Source organism: Zalophus californianus, chromosome 2 (genome assembly GCF_009762305.2).
Source record: "Zalophus californianus isolate mZalCal1 chromosome 2, mZalCal1.pri.v2, whole genome shotgun sequence".
Classification (NCBI taxonomy): domain Eukaryota; kingdom Metazoa; phylum Chordata; class Mammalia; order Carnivora; family Otariidae; genus Zalophus; species Zalophus californianus.
In genome coordinates, this window is record NC_045596.1 from 99,156,830 (window position 1) to 99,183,414 (window position 26,585).

The window sequence follows — 26,585 nt, forward strand, 5'->3', positions numbered from 1 at the left end:
ATGAATAAATAAATAAAATCTTTAAAAAAAAATTATGTGCTGTAGAACATGTGATCCTCCCTTAGAAACAGAGAACATTTCATTGTTCATGTCATGAAAATGAAATGCAGTTGGGGCTTTATCACTTCCTTTTGTCATGGTTGTGCTTTTAAAAAAACACAACTTCAGAACTTAATGTATTGTGTGTGATGAGTTTGATTTTAGGGAAGTTAAGAACATTCTGCCACAAAGTTCAGGCCCCTATACTTTCATTCAGCAAATTCTGATTTGGGCAGGGCTCGGAAGTCTGCGAGCTGATGATGACAGAATGGGAATAATTAGGTTTTGTACCTAAAACAAAGGGTGGATTTATATGGAGAGAATCTGTTCTGAGATTTCTGAGACCTATTATCTGGCTTGTGAATCATAAATGAACTCATTTGAGGCATTGCAGATTGCCTTTGGAGGGCCAGGAAAGAAGTTTTCCTCTTTTCCAATTCCTTCATCTCTTTGCTCCTCTAGGCATTTGCAATGACTTTGAATCCTGTTGCTCTTACTGGACTCTGTTAACATCCTTCCGATGTCTAAATGACTTAATTACTGAAATTAAGAATTTGAAGAATCAGTTAAGAGTATCTAGTTGGAGACAGGATACCCAATTAGGAAGTACAGAGAAGGCAGCTATTCTGCTCCCAGCATCCTTCATCTCAGTCCTAATTGAATTCTGCTTTTCCCTCTCAAGTAACAATAAATCTTTTGATCTCTGTGAAAGAAACAAAGATCAAGCTGATCCTCAGAATGAATCTCCTCCTTCCTCCACGTCTTCAAAGATCTAGTTAAATTTGAGTTGCACTTATTTTTGTAAATGTTTTCCAATGCAATTACCAGTCACAAAAGAAAATTACTTCCTTTATTCTCATAACTGAAAAACACCATTTCTTTTTTCTTCCAGTATTTTTATGTTACATTTTAAATCAATGAAATTAATGTCAATTTAACTTTTTTCTCTGATAATTCATAGTAAGGGGCTTTCACAGTAATACCACAGGTAGTTGCTTTTTAGTTTCCTGTGTAAGAACCCCTAACTCTAAAACAAGTCATGCAGTGCTGTTCGTAATCTACTTTAGAAACATAATGACTTTCATCTCCCAGAACAGCAATTAAGAATGTTTAACAAACTGGATGATGTAGTGGAAAAAGCTGTGGTCTACTTCCGACCCCAGTATTTACTATTTGTCCTTCAGCAAATGAAATCTGAATTCTGAATCCCAAATTCCATATCTGTAGAACAATATTTTATCCATCATGCTATTCGTTTATTTTTAAGATTTTATTTATTTATTTGACAGAGAGAGAGAGAACACAAGCAGGGGGAGCGGCAGAGGGAGAGGGAGAAGCAGGCTCCCCACCGAGCAGGGAGCCTGATGTAGGAGTGGATCCCAGGACCCGGAGATTATGACCTGAGCCGAAGGCAGATGCTTAACGACTGAGCCACCCAGTCGTTCCCCCCGCCCACCATCATGCTATTTGGAGGGAGAATCAAATGTGGAAATACAAATGTGCTGCTTTTAAACTGCCAAGACCTCTACAAGTAGGTTTTATTATTACCATGGCGCTAGAAGAAAAACATGCTAGGGCTCATAAAGCCTAGCAGTAGTTAATCTCATTTTTTAGTGCTTACTTTATACAGCTACTTGCATTCATTTGAATGCATTCAGATGTCATTTTGAGAGCTTGAAATGTGCTGTGTCAGTTCTGCTCTAAACAAATCCAGGAGATGACCGCTGAGATTCCAAATGTAGCAGGAAAGAGCAGTTCAGATCCACCTTTACTTACCCACACTTCATCAGTCTTGACATATGTATCAAGGTACTCCCTTAAAGACTTCATGAAAATTTACTTTTAGAAATAATGACACAAATGATACACCGTCCATAAGGTCAATTCAGGGACAAATCTGTATTAACATTTTGAGATCAACCTGCCTCACATAATCCACTTCTTTCACTCATTGTCTCTTCCACCAAACCTACCATGCAGGAAAACCTCTGACATACAGAGATCCTGGGGATTTGGTCTTTGTGGCTGTGTCATCTAGAGAGCTCTCTGAAATCTTGATTAGTTCGGGGATTTCAGGTCTGTAGCAAATTGGAGACCCTACAAGGCTGGAATCATGTTGCATTTTATTTGGTGGAGTAAGGTGAAACTAAGTAGAGCTGAGTGAAGAAAAGATGTCAGAAAACAGAGCCTAATAGGTAATGAGACACTGTGATGGTTAATTTTATATGTTAACTTGGCTATGCTATGGTGGCCGATAGTTTGGTCAAACACTAGTCTAGATGTTGCTGTGAATGTATTTTTTAGGTGTGATTAACATTTAAATTAGTAGGCTTTGAGTAAAGCAGATTACATTCCTTAGTGTGTGTGGGCCCCATCTAATCAGTTGAAGGCTTTAAGAGCAAAGAACGGTTTTCCATAGAAGAAGAAATACAGCCTCAAGACTGCAAAATAGAAACCTTGCCTGAATTTCTCATTTGTCTGACCAGCCTGGAATTTGGGCTCAAGACTGTAACATCAACTCTTACCTGAATTTCAATCCTGCCAGCTTGCCCTACAGATTTCAGACTTGCCAGCCTCCACAACTGTATGAGCCCATTACTTTTTTTTTAAGATTTTATTTATTTATTTATTTATTTATTTATTTATTTATTTATCTATAGAGCATGAAAGCAGGGGGAAAGGAGAGAATCTCAAGCAGACTCAACACTGAGCATGGAGCCTGATGTGGGGCTCAATCTCATGACCTGCACCGAAATCAAGAGTTGGATGCTTAACTGACTGAGTCATCCCAGTACCCCATGTGAGCCAATTTCTTACAATACAGTGTATGCTTGTTTTCTTTCTCACCCCCCCAAATAAAAGGGGGAAAGTAGATAACAATGTAAATTCATTCACTGTGTAGTCTTTTCAAACTTCACCTACTTCTAGTTTTCCAACATTTGCTTATTGCATCCAGACTAAGTATATAACTTGAAATTCTTCAGGAACAGAATTCTATGTTCGAGATAACAAGTTTCTAAATAAAAGTTGTGTTTTTTTCCTTCCAAATTCTAATATTATCTTAAGGATAATACTTTCTGATCTTAAATTATAGCCGTTTAAGATTTCCTTAAAATCGATGCATGTGCTTTGGAAAGAAGTCTAAAACTTGCTGTCTATAAAGAAATACTAGAGCAATATTTCATGTTCATTCTGGGAGACCTAAGACACCACTTTTTTAAGAAAATGAAGACAGAGAAAGGAACTAACATTTAGGAGATTGGCACACAGTTGTTTGAAAAGATTAAGAGGAATGCTCACTGTGGATGTAGTCTGCATGTTTGCACACAAACCAAACAAGAACAAGCTGACCCAATTATCTAGCTATAACTGTGTCAGTCCCTTTGGGTACAGAAGCCTGTGTTCTAATGAGAGAGACAAATCTAAAACATACTATATATTTATACCAATATTTTCAGGTTCACAAAACCTTTTGCCTCAGACCCATAAATAAAAGACTAAAGCAAAAAAGTACAAAAAAATAAAAAAGAGGTGATCTGCTTGTTCAAGGTTGTAAGAGTGACCGGAGCAGGGCTCCACTGGTTTACTTAACTTTCCCACTACGTTAGCCCTGCTCTTGGTAGCTCCAGGAGGTGCCATGGAGGACCACCTGAGAACAATTGCGAAGTCAAGTTTCCTACTTCCTCATTTTCTAGAACCCATGGATTATGCATGTGTTATCCATTTAAAAGCATTTGAGGGTGGACAGAGAATTGATGAAAAAAATAAACATGTATACACAGACAGAGGGGGTACTTCAGTTTCAGAGAATGTAAAATTAAAAAAAAAGATGTGCCTTAAAGACTACATGTCACAAACATTACACGAAAATGATTACAAGGCTATAAAAATTTACAAGAGAAAATGCCAACATGACTGAACAAATCAAGACAGACTTTGTTGGGAAGCTGACACTCTATAGGTTGAATTTGGTTGGGAAGACAACAGGAGGAACCATCTAGGGGCAGTAGCAGCGTGAGCACAAGTGCTAGAGTAGAAATGACAAACTGATTTTGGAAAACTTGAGAATTTTCTACATCTTCAAGTCCTGATTTCCTTTTGCTTAATACCTTCCTCAACTCATTTCTTCTTCTTGCATTTTACTATGAGCAGTCAGGAAGAAATAAACTCCTTTAAAACTTCCCTGAGATATCTCCTCAGGTAAGTACTCAATCTTATTGCTTGCAAGTTCGACCTTCCACAAAACACTAGAACACTAGTTAAGCCAACTTCTTTGCTATTTTATAACAAGGATCTCCTTTCTTACAGTTTCCAACAGCATGTTCCGCATTTCCATCTGAGATCTCACCAGAAAGATGTTCAACATCCATATTTCTAACATTCTGTTTCTGATTAGTTACATACTCTCTAAGAAGATAGAGTCTATCCCTGAAGCTCTCGCTTTTATTTCTGAACACTTACCAGAATCACCTTCAACATCTATTATTTCTACCAACAATCCCTTCACAGCAATGTGGACTTTTCCCAGCATGCCCCTCAGAACTCCTCCAACCTCTACCCCTTCCCCAATTCTAAAGCTACTTTGACATTTTTAGGTATTTGTCACAGCAGTACCCTACATCTTGGTCCAAAATCAGAGAGGAAAATGAATGAAATGATGTTTATTTTTTTAAAAAGATTATGTATTTATTTATTTACTTGAGAGCGAGAGCTCATGAGTGAGAGAGAGCAGGGAGGGGCAAAGGGAGAGAAAGAGAGAGAATCTCAAGCAGACACCCTGCTGAGCAGGGAACCCCAGTCAAGGCTACATCTCAGGATCCTGAGATCATGACCTGAGCCAAAATCAAGAATCGTATGCTCAGCCCGGTGAGCCACCCAGGCGCCCCTGAAATGATCTTTATTGAAAAAATATAAAATTATATGAATAGGAAAAAGATCTGTTTAGTAATCCCAGAAAACATATAGGCGTGAAAAAAAAATGGTGTGAAACTAAAAGAATTAACTCTAGAATGACCAAAGTTAAAGAATTAATAAACTGGAAGAAAGAACTGAGAATTTTACTCAGGATGCAGTATAAAGAGAAAAATTGAAAGTTGTTTATATGGAGTGTTCTTTGAGAATCACTGTTTCATAAAATTTTAGTGGATTCTAGTAAAAGATAATAGAGGAATATTGCAGCAAAGTAATCAAAGATATAATAGCTGAGAAATTTTAATATATATAAATAAAATTGATAGAGAAAATACTAAACTTTAATTTATCAATCCAACAAAAATTAGGAAAGGAAGAAAAAAGAAACCAGGAGAAATCTCTGATGAAAGAAAAATACAAAATAAGGTGGTCTACTTATTTTAAATAGATTAAATCTATGTAATTTAAATAGATTAAGTCTCTCTATTAAAAACCAGAAATTATCAGCATGGATATAAAAAAATCAGTTATATGCTGCTTATAAGGCACACTGCTATACACACATGCACACACACACACACTCTAAAACAGAAAATATAAAAAGGAAAAAAAAGAAATATACTAAGCATGTAGGAACCAAGAAAGAGCTGGTGTAACAATATCTGTGAAAATAGAATATGAGGTCAACACATTAATGTGAATAAAGCAAATAAGCTATACTTCATGAAAGGGCTATAGAAATTATAAATTTGTATGTACCTAACAATATAAACCATAAAACACCAAAAGCCAACAACTACAAAAATTCAGAATTACAAAATAAAATTGAAAAGCACATGTAAGCATAATGGCAAAATTTAACACCTCTTTCAGAAACTACATATTTGGAGAATATATAGAGAATCTGAGGAACACATATGACATAATTGTGAATTTACATATGCCTGCACTCAAAAGACAATACAACAGAGGATACACATTCTCCTAAAGCATGCATGCAACACATTAGATATTTATAAAATTAACTGTATACTCTCAGTCACAAAAAGTCATAGTTATTCAAACCATATTATTGGATTACTATGCAATTTATTTAGAAATTACTACTACAACTAGTAATTAAAATCCTATAGGTTAGAAAATCTGAAAAAAAACCCGAAAGCTTAAACAATGAATAAGTTAAAAAATACTTCACAAGGAGAATCATAAACTGTAATGGTTTTATCAACAAACTAAAATACGAAAATTTTGTGAGATATAAAGCAGTACTTAGAAGTTATGAATAGTCTTATTAAATATATTTACTAAATGTAAATGAGCTAGCATTTAATCCAAGAAGCTAGATGAAGAATTAAAACAGTAAGAAAGTTGAAGCATCAGAATTATAAAAGCAAAACACAAATTAATAACCTAGGAAAAAACATTAATGGAGATGATTTTTAAAATCTATTTCTTTGAAAGCTAATAAACTAGGCAAGCCTCTAGAAAGTTTGATCAAGGTAGATGTATACACACATAAATGCATTATCATATAATGAAATACTAGATGGAGTGAACCAGGTCATCAGTACAGAGGAATCACAAAACATGGTGAAAAGATAAAATTGCTGAATGATAAGAATCTCTGTAGTTTACTTATTCATTTAACAATGTTTTGTATGTTTATATATACAAATCGTGTGTGTGTGTGTGTGTGTGTATGTATGCATGGGTATGTTGTGGATATTTATGTAATAAAATCACCTCTAACGTTTTCTTAAGAAGTGTGAAGCATGTGGTGAAATGTTAGCATTTTTAAATCTTTCAAGAAATTAAATTAATATATGTGTGCTTGGAGTTTCTTTTTTCCCCCTTTTCTCAATCCCATTCTTCCAGAGGTAATCATTATCCTGAAGATGGTGTTGCTTTGTTTTGTTTTTTCTTTCCCAACTAGTTTTATATTTTTACATTTTGGAAAAACTCCCATTCTTACAGAGCAGTTTCTCTTTTTCCATTTTAGGAAATTATAAATTTCCTTTGACAGTTTGGTTTTCTAGTTGTTTCTTTTATTTGACAAAGGAATGATACCATTTTTTAAAGATTAAGCCAACTAAGTTAATACTGACATTTAGGCCCAGGACCATAAGGAAACCAATTTTTTCTTAGCACCAATTATGTAGTGGGTAAGTAAAACAAAACAAAACTGGAAAATAGAGTCACCATCCACTATAAATCTTCAGAGTATTACTGGCCCATTCGGCTAGCATAGAAAGAATTACAGAAAAATATAAGAGGCATTGTTCAGTGCTCTCTGAAAAAAAGGTGGCTTCTGAAAGAACGCAACATATTTTAAGAAAAAAGAAAAAGAAGAAGATAACAGGAGAGGAAGAATGAAGGGAAGTAAGTCAGAGGGGGAGAGGAACCATGAGAGATGATGGACTCTGAAAAACAAACTGAGGGTTCTAGAGGGGAGGAGGGTAGGGGGATGGGTTAGCCTGGTGATGGGTATTAAAGAGGGCACATTCTGCATGGAGCACTGGGTGTTATGAACAAACAATGAATCATGGAACACTGCACCAAAAACTAATGATGTAATATATGGTGATTAACATAACAATAAAAAATTAAAAATAAAATAAAAAAATAAAATATGCAAAAAAAAAAGGTGGCTTCTTGTACTAATATATATTCCATTCACCAAATTCTTACATGTTGCTTTTGTGGAATAAAAATTGAGTGATTTTATATATATACCACTTAATTTATCATGGTAATTAATCCCAACCATCCATGATATTAATTTTCTGTTATTGGTAGCCTGTGAGTCGCTTTCTTTTGGGAATAAAATAAGAGAGTCATTCTAAGTACCTTTATTTTACTTCTGGAGATGTTTAACCTTAACTACATCACTAAGTGCAGATTGACTGATGATTACACATATCTTACTCCCAGGTACGGTAAAGGCCAATATCAGAACATCTAATTACATTTTATCCATTCTAGATTAGGCAAATAAGCTCTTTTATACTTTATCAGAGTTCCCAAGATCTTTTCCTCAAATTTAAGAAATAAATTGCTGTTCTCAAGGAGATATTATGCTTGAGTCTCCTACGGGAAATACTAACACTTATTAACCATTTTCCTAGGTCAGGAATCTCTTCTTTGAGTTGCCATTGACAAATAAGTTCAATTTCAGCTTTTCTTTACCTTCTGGTATTTCTAGCTCCTCTTCTTTTCAATTTTTTTTTTTAAATATCTTCCTTGGCTTAAAAACTCACAGATGCATTGCCCAGCCATGTTTTTTTGCCCCTTTTTTTCTGGATTGTTGATATTTAAAAGAAATTTCATACAAAAATGCAGTTATTCTCAAATGCATCACACCGATATCACATTTTTTGCATAATGAATAAAAATAGTATATCTCAGAACTTGTGAATAAGGCTGTGAAGTCATATCTAAAAAAATTGATCAAACTGATGATGTCTTATTGCCACCCATTGAAATTCCATATGTGCTGTGTTCTACCTCTTCAGTTTTAAAAACTTGCAGTATATATAAAATCTCTACACTCTTCGAAAATTGAACATATTCATTCATACATTTTCTTGAGTAGAAGTTTAGCCAGGCATTAAAAGTAATATAAAACTAACACAAGATATAGTTGTTTACCACAGGAATTTGGATTTGCTGAATAATGTATGAACACACTGGCATAATTCCTGATGGTGCAAAGCAGCATACGAGCCCACCTCTAGTAGGGGCAAGCGCTCATGTAAAGAACAATTAATTTGAGATTAGGAAGACTTTGTGAAATTTCTGGGAGTGGAGAACCCAGATGGCTACCTAGTTAGTGGGTGGAAACATAGAGACCAAGGAGAGGTGAGAATTATAGTTAGAAAAGTGAGTGTGACTTATTCAGGGACCAGGAAAGTGTCTGACCTAGCTAAAGCAAAGGATCTACAATGGGAAAGAGTGAAGACAAATTTGATTACTAGAGCAGGTTGCATTGTGGAGGATCTAAAAAAGGACATTTTTTTCTGAAAAAAAAAAATCCAAAGATCTATTGAAATCCATTGATGGCTTCTTAGCAGGTGAGTAAAATGGTAAAATCTGTGACAAGAAGAAATAAATTCAGAGCAATGTTTATTAATGTATGTTCCCAGGATCATTACTTAATGGGGTTATTCCAAAAGAGCCAAGTAATGTCAAATAAATGTGGAAAAAACTGGAACATTTGACTTCCAAAAGGAAGATACAGAATTTCCCAAACCTATTTGACCAGGGAACCATTTCTAGGAAAACTGCTCAGATCATATATTCTATATATATTGATACCAATCTCAGTCTATATACACTGACATATGTAATAAATGTCCAATTCTGTATTTTGAAATAGGTCGCTTGGTGTCTAGTTTGATTCTCTGTTCCCAGATTGGTAGAAATTCAGGATCTCTTAATTTCCCCCAGGAGTGTGTCTATGTTCTGGAGTCTTCTAGTGCTAGGGAGTTAGGAAGCTATGAAATGGTGAGATGGCACTTATCTGGTGCTTTGTGTCATTGATGTATACTAGCATCTGCTGACATGTCCTAACTCCTCTCTTGTCCTGGGGAATTGGTTAGTACTACTGTTGTTGAGACATGTCTTTCAAACCTGGTGGCTCTCTGTATTTCTTCCATACTCTTCTGGAATTGATGGGAACACTTTACTTACTGATCTGTTCCATGCTGAGGTATACGAAACTCTCTGTGGACCCACAGGGCCCCATCTTTCTTAGACAAGTCAGTTAGCTATTCTGTGAGGCCTTCCTGCTTTCTTTGGCTTCTATCCAGGAAAAGGGGCAGATGTCCCATGTACCTAATGGTTTTGGGCTTTTCCCATGAAATTTCCACCTAAATCTTCTACTTTATGCCATGAATAAGTTTTGTTTCCTAGAAAGCTAAATTTTTAAAACTCATAAGAAACAAAGAGCTCCCTTTTCCTCATATTCTCCTCTAGCTTCTATTCCCTGAGTAAGTGATTTAGTTGTCCGTAAGACAGCTGAAGACAGGGAGAAGGATAGAGGCAAAGAATACATGAGGTAAAAAATCAGTTATTATTTCAAAGATACTTTCTACCACACTTGGAATGCCTTTTAGGAAATGCTGATTATTACCCACTGAGGATTAAAGGTCAATGAATAGAAGGATATGTGTAGTAGTGGTGCTGCCTTGAGTTTTGATTATCATGTGTGGTCTTAATAAATAATGAATGCCTCCTTGTCTTGTAAATCACTGTCTTTGGCATGGTCCTTTGCACAGTCCTCTCCCACATTACCTCTTGAAAAGCCTTTCTAGCTTCTAGGAACTCTTCCTCCACCATATGTTGAAGACATGGGGACCAGCGGGGAGCCAACACCAATAAACAGACTCCTAGGTTAGCTCCAGATGAGCTGCCAGCTGACTTCAGGTGCACAAGTGACCTCAGCTGAGACCAGAACTGCTCAGATGAGACTCCACAGAAGTGTTGATATGAATCATAAGCAAACAAAATAGTTGTCTAACCCATTGATTTATGGAATTACTTTTATTACATCAATATAAAAATATACAAAACACTACAGTACAAAGAGTACATAATATGATATGGTAGGCATTGAAGACAGAGGAGATACTTTGTGGGAAGATTTCCTCAATATGGATAATACGAGATGAGGGAGAAGAAAAATTCAAATGGGATGAGCGAGTTCCTTGGAAGGGGCTCATTTTTTATTCATTGGAAAAGGAGTTCATTTCATTTTCTATTTTATAAAAAATAAAAAGGAAGAGTCAAGTGTTATTATGGAGATTCTAGTCTTCAGTGAATTAGAAAACTGTAGACAGGTAGCTGGGTGGACCCATGCCAGATGCGGTCTTGGTATCATACTGCAGTTGTGCCTTTTTGTAAATCACTTCCACTCTCACTGGCTTGGATTCAAGAGGTTGTTTTTCTGTCACTGATGGAATGAAAAACAAACAGTTGTCTTATATAAGCATATTTTCAGACACTCCACGAGATTTATTTTAATTCCTGATGACATGTATTTACCTAAAGATTTCCTCAAAGGAATGAGGTAAACGTCATAAAACCAAGAAATGTCAAATATATGGAGGGATTGATGATACGTGTCTCCAGGTTCTGAATGGAATGTCGACCTTCTAAGGTGGACTGCTGCCAGTTAGCTCTGATGAGCTAGGCTCAAATAATACTAGCTCTAGTCTCAGGGACACTTCTCCTAGTCCTATTAATGGCTTTTTTTTTTTTAATTTATTTTACATGCATCAACTTATTTAATGTTTACAACAATTCTAAGATTTAGACAGTATTTTTATCCACATTTTAGAGATGAATAAACTGATACTGAGCTAGAATAACTGGCCAAAGATAATATAGCTGGAAAACGGGGGCACAAGGAATTTAGAGTCTGGAGAGGTCGTTTGACATCGAGTCAGGTCCTTTTTTCTCAATGATGCCAGTACTTTTCAACCCGTTTCAAAGGGCATTGGAATCCTATGGTGCCTCAAGAGCCCCTGAGAAAAAAGAGGAGGGAGGGGAAGAAAGGCCCCTCACTCTGGCTTCAACCAGAGCACCTCTACTACCCATATAGAATATATATATTATATTTATATATTTATATAGAATAAGTATCTCAATATATATATATAACTACATATATATGTATGATGATATATAGATATATATTTAGCACCCATTTAGAATTTTGTTAGAAAAAATTCCCAAACACGGTAGCATACCATGATGAGTCCTAATGCCGTTATGATCTACACTAGAAACTTCTTGAAATGAGAGACCTCATCTTATCCTTTCTTTGGTCGCACAACAGTGTGGAACCTCCCTTGACCTGTGAGCCAGCCTTCGAAAAAAGGAGCAGATGGAAATCATTGCCCTGGCGATGCTCTGGGCTCCAGAACAGCGCTGTCTAACCATCTCCCATGACCCCTGGCAACCTTGCTGTCTCCTTCACACTAAAGCCAATTAAATTATTCACGGTACCTGCAGCCTTCTCGCTGTTATCAAGACTCATTGAGTTCTCTCCCAAGAGGGAAGTGATGTCTTCTCCAAATATCCTGAGGCAATTTTCAATGAGAAATTGTACAAGAGAAATCTGTAACACAAAAAGATAAAAATGGGGTGCTCTTTTTCATAGGGCATAGTTATAAATCACATTTTGTGTATCGACCTTGGACCTAAGAAAAAATGTGAAAGACTTCCAGAAAAATTCAGAGTTGATAAAAATACACAGAAACCAGGGGCGCCTGGGTGGCTCAGTCGGTTAAGCATCTGCCTTCGGCTCAGGTAATGATCCCAGGGTCCTGGGATCCAGCCCTACATCGGGCTCCCTGCTCCGCGGGAAGCCTGCTGCTCTCTCTCCCAATCCCCCTGCTTGTGTTCCCTCTCTCGCTGTGTCTCTCTCTGTCAAGTAAATAAATAAAATCTTAAAAAAAATGGAAACATAGAAACCAGAGTTCTCTAAGAAATACTAAGAAAGAGTGATACTTTCCCGTGTACTTTGGGTACAGATTTTAAAATACTGCTCATCAGTGGGCTAAGGTTATAATGCGTGGCCTAGTTTAATAGCTAACCTTTTGGTATCAGTGGCTACATCTTTAAGACTAGGATAAATTGCAGGGTGCCTCAGTTGAGCATCTGACTCTTGATTTTGGCTCAGCTCATGATCTCATGGTGGTGAGATCAAGCCCCACAGGGAGCCAGCATTGGGCTCTGTGCTCTGTGGGGAATCTGCTTGGGCTTCTCCCTCTCCCTCTCCCTCTCCTTCTGCCCCTGCCCCGCTCACTCTCTCTCTTTCCCTCTCTCAATAAATACACATCAAAAAAACAAATACATACATACATACATACATATGTATATAAAACTAGGATAATTTTCAAAGTAGCCTGCCTTATGAAAGTTGACTTATTTCTTGATTTTAAATTTTGTTTCCAGTTTTATTGAGCTGTAATTGATGTATAACATCTTATTAAAATTTATAAAGTAGGAACAAAAACTTAAGAAAACCGTTTCTTAAATGAAGAAGTATCTTAAAGTTGGGAAGCAGAGATTTTTGTGGGGTTGTGAGGGAAAACCCACAGAGCTGGAGAGAAAACGTATCTGTCTGTCTAACTTCAGTCCCTTCTCATGCATTGCTTTGCCTCCTGCTGGCTCTCTGTGTGAGCTTGGGGAAGAGCTGTCATCTTATGAGGATGTTCTGGAATCTTTTACTAGTTGCCGTATGACGTAGCAGAGGTGAAATAGCAGCCGAGTGTTTTTCGAAGTGAGCCTGAATGTGCAGAGGAAGGCCAGTGTGTTTGGCCAGTGCAGAGGAAGGCCATGGGTGCTCATATTGCCCAAGCCACCTAGGAGGTGCCAGTGGTGACCGGAGGAGCTGGGTGTTGTCGCCATCGTGTAGTGAGGAAACCATGGCTTTGCCCAAGGTGACAAGTCCCTCAAAGACGAGGCTGAGAGTTGAACCCTCCCTTGTGAAGCTCCAACCCCAGGTTCTTTTCTATCGTATCCCACGACTCTTCTCCGTCTTGTTTAGTCAGTCTAGCGTTTAGTCTCCTGGATGGGGAAGACGTGACTCAACTGCTCCGAGTTTCCCGTTTAACGACACCCCTTCCCAGACCCCACCACAGTAGGATAAAGAACTCTGCCACTCCACAGGGGCCTAATGAGAAGGTGCACTTCACAAAGTTCCATCCATCAGAGTTACTGCTGCACATTTCCGGTTCAAAGTAGGGATTCTACCCCCCGGGGGGACAAAAATGAGCGCTCTCATTACCTTTTTGATGAAGTTGCCTTCCAATTCCAAGTTGCAGGAATTAGGTGGACAAAGAATGCTTGGGGCTATACACACTGATAAATTATAAGCGGTCATCTGATTGGATGAGGAATGTTGCTCAATGTTGTATAACACTCCAAAAAGGTATCGCACGAGAACGACATTTGCTCTTGGCAGCTGCGCTAAAAGCCTAAGGTCAGAAAAATACACTTTTAAATTAGGCAAGTCACTCCACTTAGGAGGTTGGAAGTACAGAGACAGGGACCAGGATACATCCTTGTATATCTAGTACACAACCCGCTGTAGCAGAGTTCCAGGCATGAATGTATACAAAATTGTTTCACTGAATTCAGTTCCTGAGCCAGATAAAACTTCTCCGGTTAGGTAAATGTTTGACAGACTATGAAGGGCATAGCCCTGGCAGCCGATGCTCTAGCATCTCTCTTGGACCAATGGATTTCGTCTACCAGTTTCATGTATCCAGAAGGTGTGAAACGGCCAAGGATTCCACATTAGTAAGGTCAGGAGATGAACAATAATAGCCCTAAAGCGTGCCTCTATTCTGAAGCTGGCCCCCATGGGTGGGAAGAATTGAAACACTTGGGCATTGGTCAGGAGTTTAGTGGGCAAAGCTGCAAAACGTAAGCCAATATTTTCCTAATAGTATGTTGGCTGTGTTTTAGAGATGGGACCAGAGGAGAGTCATCGTTGCATCATTACCTCTGGGCTGCAGTTATCTTCTCCTCTTCGCTCCCTTGATCAATAACACCGAGCCATTGGTCATAGAGATCAGATGAAAATATACTTCCTGGGATATTTCTAAGAAAATCCTTATGGAGATAAAGAAATATGTATAGATATTATAGAAAATATGTACTGGAAATATTACAGAGAAAATATGTAGTTAAAAAATTTCAGTTCAGCCCCCACTTCCTTCACAGATACCCAAACTGTGACCCACAGTCAAGAGCTCGGCTCTGACTCTCCATTGACTTGCACACGCAGAAGCAGGTGCTTGGATTTTCTCCCGCTAAAACTTAGAAGCATAAAAGCAGACCCTTAGGCTGTGGTGGAAATGAAGGTAAAGCTCCCTTCTGTCATCTGGAACTTATTTTTTTGCGTGTGTTTTTTTGTGCAAAGTACCACAAACTGACAGGGTCTGGCTATAGACCATCCTAAATCCTGTTAGTTTCTTGGACAGAAATACACATGCCCATTTTGCTTGTTTTAGACACAGTGCTAGCTCTTAATTCTAGCAAGAAAAGTTCTGAAGCAAACAAAACACAAACAGGTGTGCTCTTGCACACCTGTTAGGAAAGAACCAGGTCTTCTGATTTGGGGTATGTGTGCTCCCTGGAAGAAAGCTACTCTCATAATTGCTTCATTCTTCCTTTTCTTAACTGTCCAAAAGTCGAGAGTCTAATGGCAGACTCATTGTGGTCCTGAGGATACATTCATTCCTAGTTTAGGCCAATTCTCCAGTTAGTTTGACACGATATTATCAAGGCCAAGGGTGCAGAGTCTGATTCTCCACCAAGATCAGTCAACTTTAGGAAGAGAAAACTTTAGAAATGTCTAAGCACTATACCCACAAGTGCTCACCCTCTTCCTAGTCGGTGCTTACAACACGGAATTAGGAAAGAACCTAGTGCCTCTTGCTAGAGAATCAATTCCATGCGTGCACCTGACAGAGGGCAACACTCATCTTGCCACCTAGTGTATCATCATTCTTCTCCTGCCTCGCGATGCCTATATGTATATTACTAGTGGATATTGCTATGGCCCCAGTGTAGGAGTGGTTACCTAAGTCATTTCTGAACCATTGCTTTTATCGTATCGTCGAACATTAATGGGGGACAAGGAAAGACCAAATGTGACTGAGATTCTAAGATTGTAGTCATTACTACATTGACATAGAGTTGTTCAGAGCTGGTAATAAGTGCCACGGTGGGTGGACTAAATTCTTTCTCTGTTCTATTGCCTTTGGAAACTTTGCCTTCATTAGGAGGGTGGTGAGGATGTTTGCTTTGGTAAACAATTGTGTATGTGTAAGCGCGTATTTTGAAATTTACTATCATTACTAGTAGTCATTTTAGTATGAGTATTTTGCATGGAGTCTCCAGGAGTGAAGGTGGGGAGGGCGGTGTGGGGTGAAAACAGAAAGTATTTCTAACATATGGGGCTTTTAACTCCTAAAGTAGCTTCCTTAAATTTTGATTTTGTCAAGCGCTTTTCAGTTTGTCAGGTTCTTAATCTATTATGCCCATTTATGGTCCTCGAGCAGTCATGATGAAGGACCCTAATCATAACTTCAGTGACTCGTGTGTGGATAATGCTGGAACCTTCCCTACCTTTAAGACCGATGCGACCACAAGAACAGATTCGCTGTCCAGGTTCACTTTGTCCCCAGAATTTAGTTTCTCCTTTAGGACTCTGCATGATTTTATATTGGCTGATTTTCTGAAGATGCCTTCTGTGACTGGCCCCTTTTGATTAATAAAGGAAAGCATATCCTGTAGGAAGAAAAGGAAAGTATATGGCGTCTCATGTCCACAAACCCACAGCACAAGCTTGCCTCCGTTTTGAACGAGCGGGGGAATGTGATGGTACACTGTTTTAGAGCGGGAAGGACGAAAGTCGATCTGGATTTTTTTTTCTTTCAGTGTCTCTCTCTATATTTTCTACCCAAAAATCCATTTTACAGTCATACACTGAAATATTTTAAACCCTTATTTTAATCAGATTTTCCTTTCCATTGAATTTACACTTTTAAATCAAACTTTTCTGCTTCAAGGCTTTTGTGGAATCGCCGTCTGTTTCCTACTTTCCCATTCTTTTCTCATTATTCCCTTACATAGATGCTCTTCCCCCAAGTATGGAAGTCTATTTAGGAAATACTCATTTCCCATGTGTTTATTTCTCTTTAAGTGACTGTATACTCCATTCCTATTTCTTCTATTTCCTTCCCTCTTTTAAAATCAGGCTCAAAAACCCTCTTCTCCTTCTCTGATTACACTCCCTTCTCATGAGTCTTTCATTGTCTTTTGCTCTATCTTCATGTCCTCTCCCTGCTGTGTAGAAAGTTAATAAGGGCTGCAGTCAGGTAATGCAACGGAGCTGAAGTCTATTATGCTACTTATCTATTGGGTGAGCTGGGGCACAATCGTACTATACTGAGGCTTTTCTGATTCATTTGGGAAGTGCGGAGGTTGATAATCCTAGCTACCCCCTAAATTTGCTGTGATGCAAGGAACTGGGGTAGTAGCTAGCATGTCACATGCTAGTGAATATGATACATTACTTCATATCTAGCAGAACGTTCCCTACATGCAGCACAGTGTTTGCAGAGATACCGAATACTCCGTGAATGTCAACACTGACAATTCAGTCCACCAGTTTGAGATAACACAGGCCAAACTCTGTGGCTTTCGTTTGACATATTCTGTTAGGATTAATGGATTCCTATTTGCCAGAGGATGCGTCCTGATGCTCGTGTCAGGTGTTTGCTGTTGTTAGACTGAGTAGACTCCGCTGAAGGAGACTTGAGAATAGTGTGAGTTCGGAAAGGCAGTGAAGGGAGAGTGGGAAGACGAGGAGGCCTCTCAGAGACTCACAGACACAGAGTCCATTTTGACTGATCTGAACAGGCCTACGTGGGTCTTTGTGGAAACAAGGCACAAGTGGAATGGACCAGAATGCCCTTTCCTGTTGTACGCGCCTCATGACTCTGCAGTACCTAATCAGATTCCATTCTTTTAAATAACAGTAACAGAGCTTCTCAGCCAAAGCCAGGGGCTGTCTAATGACTTCTCCATTTGGGGATAGATTTGGATGAGGACACTTGGCCTCTCCGAGTTTCCCCTCCTCAGGAGCGCTAGAAAAGACCAAAATGAGATGACCTACCAGAACCGGGGTGGGCAGGTTTTCTTTATCACACACATCCATGAGGGAAACTCCAAAGAGCTCTCCTGGCTTTGCAGAAGGTGGGACTCTGCACTGGTTCCCCTGGCAAGTTCTGGAGCCCTTCTGAAAGGCCCAGGCTCCTAAGGCACGCATTTTAACTCTCTTCTGGCCGGAGTCTAAGGAAGAAGTGAGAGTACTAGTAGTCTTAGTTGTTCTTTCATTCGCTTAACCTTCTTTTTTGCTTTTCTATTTTTTTTTTTTTTTTTTTTTTACATTTTATGTATTTTTTGACAGAGAGAGAGAGACAGCGAGAGAGGGAACACAAGCAGGGGGACGGGGAGAGGGAGAAGCAGGCTGCCCTCGGAGCAGGGAGCCCAATGCAGGCCTCGATCCCAGGGCCCCTGGATCATGACCTGAGCCGAAGGCAGACGCTTAACGACTGAGCCACCCAGGTGCCCCAGACTCATCTTAAATCCTGATGACTTAAGTTTTCCTAAAGATTTCCTGAAAGCAATGTGGTAAACGTCATAAAACCAAGAAATGTCAAAAATATGGAGGGATTGATGATACGTGTCTCCAGGTTCTGAATGGAATGTCGACCTTCTAAGGTGGACTGCTGCCAGTTAGCTCTGATGAGCTAGGCTCAAATAATACTAGCTCTAGTCTCAGGGACACTTCTCCTAGTCCTATTAATGGCTTTTTTTTTTTTTTTAATTTATTTTACATGCATCAACTTATTTAATGTTTACAACAATTCTAAGATTTAGACAGTATTTTTATCCACATTTTAGAGATGAATAAACTGATACTGAGCTAGAATAACTGGCCAAAGATAATATAGCTGGAAAACGGGGGCACAAGAATTTAGATTCTGGAGAGGTCGTTTGACATCGAGTCAGGTCCTTTTTTCTCAATGATGCCAGTTCTTTTCAACCCGTTTCAAAGGGCACTGGAAACCTATGGTGCCTCAAGAGCCCCTGAGCAAAAAGAGGAGGGAGGGGAAGAAAGGCCCCTCACTCTGGCTTCAACCAGAGCACCTCTACTACCCATAGATATATATATTATGTTTATATATTTATATAGTATAAGTATCCAGTTATATGTATAAATACAGTTATATGTATGATGTTTTCTCTATCTATCTATACATAGATAGATAGATAGATAGATAGATAGATAGATAGATATTTAGCACCCATTTAGAATTTTGTTAGAAAAAATTCCCAAACACGGTAGCATACCATGTTGAGTCCTAATGCCGTTATGATCTACACTAGAAACTTCTTGAAATGAGAGACCTCATGTTATCCTTTCTTTGGGTCGCACAACAGTGTGGAACCTCCCTTGACCTGTGAGCCAGCCTTCGGAAGAAGGAGCAGATGGAAATCATTGCCCTGGCGATGCTCTGGGCTCCAGAACAGCGCTGTCTAAGCATCTCCCATGACCCCTGGCAACCTTGCTGTCCTGCTTCTCAATAAAGCCAATTAAATTATTCACGGTACCTGCAGCCTTCTCGCTGTTATCAAGACTCATTGAGTTCTCCCCCAAGAGGGAAGTGATGTCTTCTCCAAATATCCTGAGGCAATTTTCAATGAGAAATTGTACAAGAGAAATCTGTAACACAAAAAGATAAAATGGGGTGCTCTTTTTCATAGGGCATAGTTATAAATCACATTTTGTGTATCGACCTTGGACCTAAGAAAAAATGTGAAAGACTTCCCAGAAAAATTCAGAGTTGATAAAAATACACAGAAACCAGGGGCGCCTGGGTGGCTCAGTCGGTTAAGCATCTGCCTTCGGCTCAGGTAATGATCCCAGGGTCCTGGGATCCAGCCCTACATCGGGCTCCCTGCTCCGCGGGAAGCCTGCTGCTCTCTCTCCCAATCCCCCTGCTTGTGTTCCCTCTCTCGCTGTGTCTCTCTCTGTCAAGTAAATAAATAAAATCTTAAAAAAAATGGAAACATAGAAACCAGAGTTCTCTAAGAAATACTAAGAAAGAGTGATACTTTCCCGAGTACTTTGGGTACAGATTTTAAAATACTGCTCATCAGTGGGCTAAGGTTATAATGCGTGGCCTAGTTTAATAGCTAACCTTTTGGTATCAGTGGCTACATCTTTAAGACTAGGATAAATTGCAGGGTGCCTCAGTTGAGCATCTGACTCTTGATTTTGGCTCAGCTCATGATCTCATGGTGGTGAGATCAAGCCCCACAGGGAGCCAGCATTGGGCTCTGTGCTCTGTGGGGAATCTGCTTGGCTTCTCCCTCTCCCTCTCCCTCTCCTTCTGCCCCTGCCCCGCTCACTCTCTCTCTTTCCCTCTCTCAATAAATACACATCAAAAAAACAAATACATACATACATACATACATATGTATATAAAACTAGGATAATTTTCAAAGTAGCCTGCCTTATGAAAGTTGACTTATTTCTTGATTTTAAATTTTGTTTCCAGTTTTATTGAGCTGTAATTGATGTATAACATCTTATTAAAATTTATAAAGTAGGAACAAAAACTTAAGAAAACCGTTTCTTAAATGAAGAAGTATCTTAAAGTTGGGAAGCAGAGATTTTTGTGGGGTTGTGAGGGAAAACCCACAGAGCTGGGAGAGAAAACGTATCTGTCTGTCTAACTTCAGTCCCTTCTCATGCATTGCTTTGCCTCCTGCTGGCTCTCTGTGTGAGCTTGGGGAAGAGCTGTCATCTTATGAGGATGTTCTGGAATCTTTACTAGTGCCGTATGACGTAGCAGAGGTGAAATAGCAGCCGAGTGTTTTTCGAAGTGAGCCTGAATGTGCAGAGGAAGGCCAGTGTGTTTGGCCAGTGCAGAGGAAGGCCATGGGTGCTCATATTGCCCAAGCCACCTAGGAGGTGCCAGTGGTGACCGGAGGAGCTGGGTGTTGTCGCCATCGTGTAGTGAGGAAACCATGGCTTTGCCCAAGGTGACAAGTCCCTCAAAGACGAGGCTGAGGTTGAACCCTCCCTTGTGAAGCTCCAACCCCAGGTTCTTTTCTATCGTATCCCACGACTCTTCTCCGTCTTGTTTAGTCAAGTCCTAGCGTTTAGTCTCCTGGATGGGGAAGACGTGACTCAACTGCTCCGAGTTTCCCGTTTAACGACACCCCTTCCCAGACCCCACCACAGTAGGATAAAGAACTCTGCCACTCCACAGGGGCCTAATGAGAAGGTGCACTTCACAAAGTTCCATCCATCAGAGTTACTGCTGCACATTTCCGGTTCAAAGTAGGGATTCTACCCCCCGGGGGGACAAAAATGAGCGCTCTCATTACCTTTTTGATGAAGTTGCCTTCCAATTCCAAGTTGCAGGAATTAGGTGGACAAAGAATGCTTGGGGCTATACACACTGATAAATTATAAGCGGTCATCTGATTGGATGAGGAATGTTGCTCAATGTTGTATAACACTCCAAAAAGGTATCGCACGAGAACGACATTTGCTCTTGGCAGCTGCGCTAAAAGCCTAAGGTCAGAAAAATACACTTTTAATTAGGCAAGTCACTCCACTTAGGAGGTTGGAAGTACAGAGACAGGGACCAGGATACATCCTTGTATATCTAGTACACAACCCGCTGTAGCAGAGTTCCAGGCATGAATGTATACAAAATTGTTTCACTGAATTCAGTTCCTGAGCCAGATAAAAACTTCTCCGGTTAGGTAAATGTTTGACAGACTATGAAGGGCATAGCCCTGGCAGCCGATGCTCTAGCATCTCTCTTGGACCAATGGATTTCGTCTACCAGTTTCATGTATCCAGAAGGTGTGAAACGGCCAAGGATTCCACATTAGTAAGGTCAGGAGATGAACAATAATAGCCCTAAAGCGTGCCTCTATTCTGAAGCTGGCCCCCATGGGTGGGAAGAATTGAAACACTTGGGCATTGGTCAGGAGTTTAGTGGGCAAAGCTGCAAAACGTAAGCCAATATTTTCCTAATAGTATGTTGGCTGTGTTTTAGAGATGGGACCAGAGGAGAGTCATCGTTGCATCATTACCTCTGGGCTGCAGTTATCTTCTCCTCTTCGCTCCCTTGATCAATAACACCGAGCCATTGGTCATAGAGATCAGATGAAAATATACTTCCTGGGATATTTCTAAGAAAATCCTTATGGAGATAAAGAAATATGTATAGATATTATAGAAAATATGTACTGGAAATATTACAGAGAAAATATGTAGTTAAAAAATTTCAGTTCAGCCCCCACTTCCTTCACAGATACCCAAACTGTGACCCACAGTCAAGAGCTCGGCTCTGACTCTCCATTGACTTGCACACGCAGAAGCAGGTGCTTGGATTTTCTCCCGCTAAAACTTAGAAGCATAAAAGCAGACCCTTAGGCTGTGGTGGAAATGAAGGTAAAGCTCCCTTCTGTCATCTGGAACTTATTTTTTTGCGTGTGTTTTTTGTGCAAAGTACCACAAACTGACAGGGTCTGGCTATAGACCATCCTAAATCCTGTTAGTTTCTTGACAGAAATACACATGCCCATTTTGCTTGTTTTAGACACAGTGCTAGCTCTTAATTCTAGCAAGAAAAGTTCTGAAGCAAACAAAAACACAAACAGGTGTGCTCTTGCACACCTGTTAGGAAAGAACCAGGTCTTCTGATTTGGGGTATGTGTGCTCCCTGGAAGAAAGCTACTCTCATAATTGCTTCATTCTTCCTTTTCTTAACTGTCCAAAAGTCGAGAGTCTAATGGCAGACTCATTGTGGTCCTGAGGATACATTCATTCCTAGTTTAGGCCAATTCTCCAGTTAGTTTGACACGATATTATCAAGGCCAAGGGTGCAGAGTCTGATTCTCCACCAAGATCAGTCAACTTTAGGAAGAGAAAACTTTAGAAATGTCTAAGCACTATACCCACAAGTGCTCACCCTCTTCCTAGTCGGTGCTTACAACACGGAATTAGGAAAGAACCTAGTGCCTCTTGCTAGAGAATCAATTCCATGCGTGCACCTGACAGAGGGCAACACTCATCTTGCCACCTAGTGTATCATCATTCTTCTCCTGCCTCGCGATGCCTATATGTATATTACTAGTGGATATTGCTATGGCCCCAGTGTAGGAGTGGTTACCTAAGTCATTTCTGAACCATTGCGTTTATCGTATCGTCGAACATTAATGGGGGACAAGGAAAGACCAAATGTGACTGAGATTCTAAGATTGTAGTCATTACTACATTGACATAGAGTTGTTCAGAGCTGGTAATAAGTGCCACGGTGGGTGGACTAAATTCTTTCTCTGTTCTATTGCCTTTGGAAACTTTGCCTTCATTAGGAGGGTGGTGAGGATGTTTGCTTTGGTAAACAATTGTGTATGTGTAAGCGCGTATTTTGAAATTTTACTATCATTACTAGTAGTCATTTTAGTATGAGTATTTTGCATGGAGTCTCCAGGAGTGAAGGTGGGGAGGGCGGTGTGGGGGTGAAAACAGAAAGTATTTCTAACTTATGGGGCTTTTAACTCCTAAAGTAGCTTCCTTAAATTTTGATTTTGTCAAGCGCTTTTCAGTTTGTCAGGTTCTTAATCTATTATGCCCATTATGGTCCTCGAGCAGTCATGATGAAGGACCCTAATCATAACTTCAGTGACTCGTGTGTGGATAATGCTGGAACCTTCCCTACCTTTAAGACCGATGCGACCACAAGAACAGATTCGCTGTCCAGGTTCACTTTGTCCCCAGAATTTAGTTTCTCCTTTAGGACTCTGCATGATTTTATATTGGCTGATTTTCTGAAGATGCCTTCTGTGACTGGCCCCTTTTGATTAATAAAGGAAAGCATATCCTGTAGGAAGAAAAGGAAAGTATATGGCGTCTCATGTCCACAAACCCACAGCACAAGCTTGCCTCCGTTTTGAACGAGCGGGGGAATGTGATGGTACACTGTTTTAGAGCGGGAAGGACGAAAGTCGATCTGGATTTTTTTTCTTTCAGTGTCTCTCTCTATATTTTCTACCCAAAAATCCATTTTACAGTCATACACTGAAATATTTTAAACCCTTATTTTAATCAGATTTTCCTTTCCATTGAATTTACACTTTTAAATCAAACTTTTCTGCTTCAAGGCTTTTGTGGAATCGCCGTCTGTTTCCTACTTTCCCATTCTTTTCTCATTATTCCCTTACATAGATGCTCTTCCCCCAAGTATGGAAGTCTATTTAGGAAATACTCATTTCCCATGTGTTTATTTCTCTTTAAGTGACTGTATACTCCATTCCTATTTCTTCTATTTCCTTCCCTCTTTTAAAATCAGGCTCAAAAACCCTCTTCTCCTTCTCTGATTACACTCCCTTCTCATGAGTCTTTCATTGTCTTTTGCTCTATCTTCATGTCCTCTCCCTGCTGTGTAGAAAGTTAATAAGGGCTGCAGGTCAGGTAATGCAACGGAGCTGAAGTCTATTATGCTACTTATCTATTGGGTGAGCTGGGGCACAATCGTACTATACTGAGGCTTTTCTGATTCATTTGGGAAGTGCGGAGGTTGATAATCCTAGCTACCCCCTAAATTTGCTGTGATGCAAGGAACTGGGGTAGTAGCTAGCATGTCACATGCTAGTGAATATGATACATTACTTCATATCTAGCAGAACGTTCCCTACATGCAGCACAGTGTTTGCAGAGATACCGAATACTCCGTGAATGTCAACACTGACAATTCAGTCCACCAGTTTGAGATAACACAGGCCAAACTCTGTGGCTTTCGTTTGACATATTCTGTTAGGATTAATGGATTCCTATTTGCCAGAGGATGCGTCCTGATGCTCGTGTCAGGTGTTTGCTGTTGTTAGACTGAGTAGACTCCGCTGAAGGAGACTTGAGAATAGTGTGAGTTCGGAAAGGCAGTGAAGGGAGAGTGGGAAGACGAGGAGGCCTCTCAGAGACTCACAGACACAGAGTCCATTTTGACTGATCTGAACAGGCCTACGTGGGTCTTTGTGGAAACAAGGCACAAGTGGAATGGACCAGAATGCCCTTCCTGTTGTACGCGCCTCATGACTCTGCAGTACCTAATCAGATTCCATTCTTTTAAATAACAGTAACAGAGCTTCTCAGCCAAAGCCAGGGGCTGTCTAATGACTTCTCCATTTGGGGATAGATTTGGATGAGGACACTTGGCCTCTCCGAGTTTCCCCTCCTCAGGAGCGCTAGAAAAGACCAAAATGAGATGACCTACCAGAACCGGGGTGGGCAGGTTTTCTTTATCACACACATCCATGAGGGAAACTCCAAAGAGCTCTCCTGGCTTTGCAGAAGGTGGGACTCTGCACTGGTTCCCCTGGCAAGTTCTGGAGCCCTTCTGAAAGGCCCAGGCTCCTAAGGCACGCATTTTAACTCTCTTCTGGCCGGAGTCTAAGGAAGAAGTGAGAGTACTAGTAGTCTTAGTTGTTCTTTCATTCGCTTAACCTTCTTTTTTGCTTTTCTATTTTTTTTTTTTTTTTTTTTTACATTTTATGTATTTTTTGACAGAGAGAGAGAGACAGCGAGAGAGGGAACACAAGCAGGGGGACGGGGAGAGGGAGAAGCAGGCTGCCCTCGGAGCAGGGAGCCCAATGCAGGCCTCGATCCCAGGGCCCCTGGATCATGACCTGAGCCGAAGGCAGACGCTTAACGACTGAGCCACCCAGGTGCCCCAGACTCATCTTAAATCCTGATGACTTAAGTTTTCCTAAAGATTTCCTGAAAGCAATGTGGTAAACGTCATAAAACCAAGAAATGTCAAAAATATGGAGGGATTGATGATACGTGTCTCCAGGTTCTGAATGGAATGTCGACCTTCTAAGGTGGACTGCTGCCAGTTAGCTCTGATGAGCTAGGCTCAAATAATACTAGCTCTAGTCTCAGGGACACTTCTCCTAGTCCTATTAATGGCTTTTTTTTTTTTTTTAATTTATTTTACATGCATCAACTTATTTAATGTTTTACAACAATTCTAAGATTTAGACAGTATTTTTATCCACATTTTAGAGATGAATAAACTGATACTGAGCTAGAATAACTGGCCAAAGATAATATAGCTGGAAAACGGGGGCACAAGAATTTAGATTCTGGAGAGGTCGTTTGACATCGAGTCAGGTCCTTTTTTCTCAATGATGCCAGTTCTTTTCAACCCGTTTCAAAGGGCACTGGAAACCTATGGTGCCTCAAGAGCCCCTGAGCAAAAAGAGGAGGGAGGGGAAGAAAGGCCCCTCACTCTGGCTTCAACCAGAGCACCTCTACTACCCATAGATATATATATTATGTTTATATATTTATATAGTATAAGTATCCAGTTATATGTATAAATACAGTTATATGTATGATGTTTTCTCTATCTATCTATAGATAGATAGATAGATAGATAGATAGATAGATAGATAGATATTTAGCACCCATTTAGAATTTTGTTAGAAAAAATTCCCAAACACGGTAGCATACCATGTTGAGTCCTAATGCCGTTATGATCTACACTAGAAACTTCTTGAAATGAGAGACCTCATGTTATCCTTTCTTTGGTCGCACAACAGTGTGGAACCTCCCTTGACCTGTGAGCCAGCCTTCGGAAGAAGGAGCAGATGGAAATCATTGCCCTGGCGATGCTCTGGGCTCCAGAACAGCGCTGTCTAAGCATCTCCCATGACCCCTGGCAACCTTGCTGTCTGCTTCTCAATAAAGCCAATTAAATTATTCACGGTACCTGCAGCCTTCTCGCTGTTATCAAGACTCATTGAGTTCTCCCCCAAGAGGGAAGTGATGTCTTCTCCAAATATCCTGAGGCAATTTTCAATGAGAAATTGTACAAGAGAAATCTGTAACACAAAAAGATAAAAATGGGGTGCTCTTTTTCATAGGGCATAGTTATAAATCACATTTTGTGTATCGACCTTGGACCTAAGAAAAAATGTGAAAGACTTCCCAGAAAAATTCAGAGTTGATAAAAATACAC

At 39.8% G+C, this 26,585-nt stretch overlaps 1 protein-coding gene across 1 annotated transcript in view; it reads right to left on the reverse strand.

Moving 5' to 3' along the window:
- Window positions 1-10,525: 10,525 nt before the first annotated feature.
- Window positions 10,526-26,585, reverse strand: part of LOC113925508 — a 50,980-nt gene continuing 34,920 nt past the window's right edge. The window contains exons 13-24 of the mRNA XM_035726268.1: window positions 26,337-26,448; window positions 24,837-25,012; window positions 23,286-23,447; window positions 21,655-21,764; window positions 20,935-21,124; window positions 19,150-19,261; window positions 17,648-17,823; window positions 16,096-16,257; window positions 14,465-14,574; window positions 13,745-13,934; window positions 11,959-12,070; window positions 10,526-10,900 (exon numbers count right to left, since the gene is read on the reverse strand). Coding sequence (XP_035582161.1) covers window positions 10,770-10,900; window positions 11,959-12,070; window positions 13,745-13,934; window positions 14,465-14,574; window positions 16,096-16,257; window positions 17,648-17,823; window positions 19,150-19,261; window positions 20,935-21,124; window positions 21,655-21,764; window positions 23,286-23,447; window positions 24,837-25,012; window positions 26,337-26,448 — 1,743 coding nt within the window. The 3' untranslated portion in view covers window positions 10,526-10,769. The remainder of the gene's footprint in view (window positions 10,901-11,958; window positions 12,071-13,744; window positions 13,935-14,464; window positions 14,575-16,095; window positions 16,258-17,647; window positions 17,824-19,149; window positions 19,262-20,934; window positions 21,125-21,654; window positions 21,765-23,285; window positions 23,448-24,836; window positions 25,013-26,336; window positions 26,449-26,585) is intronic.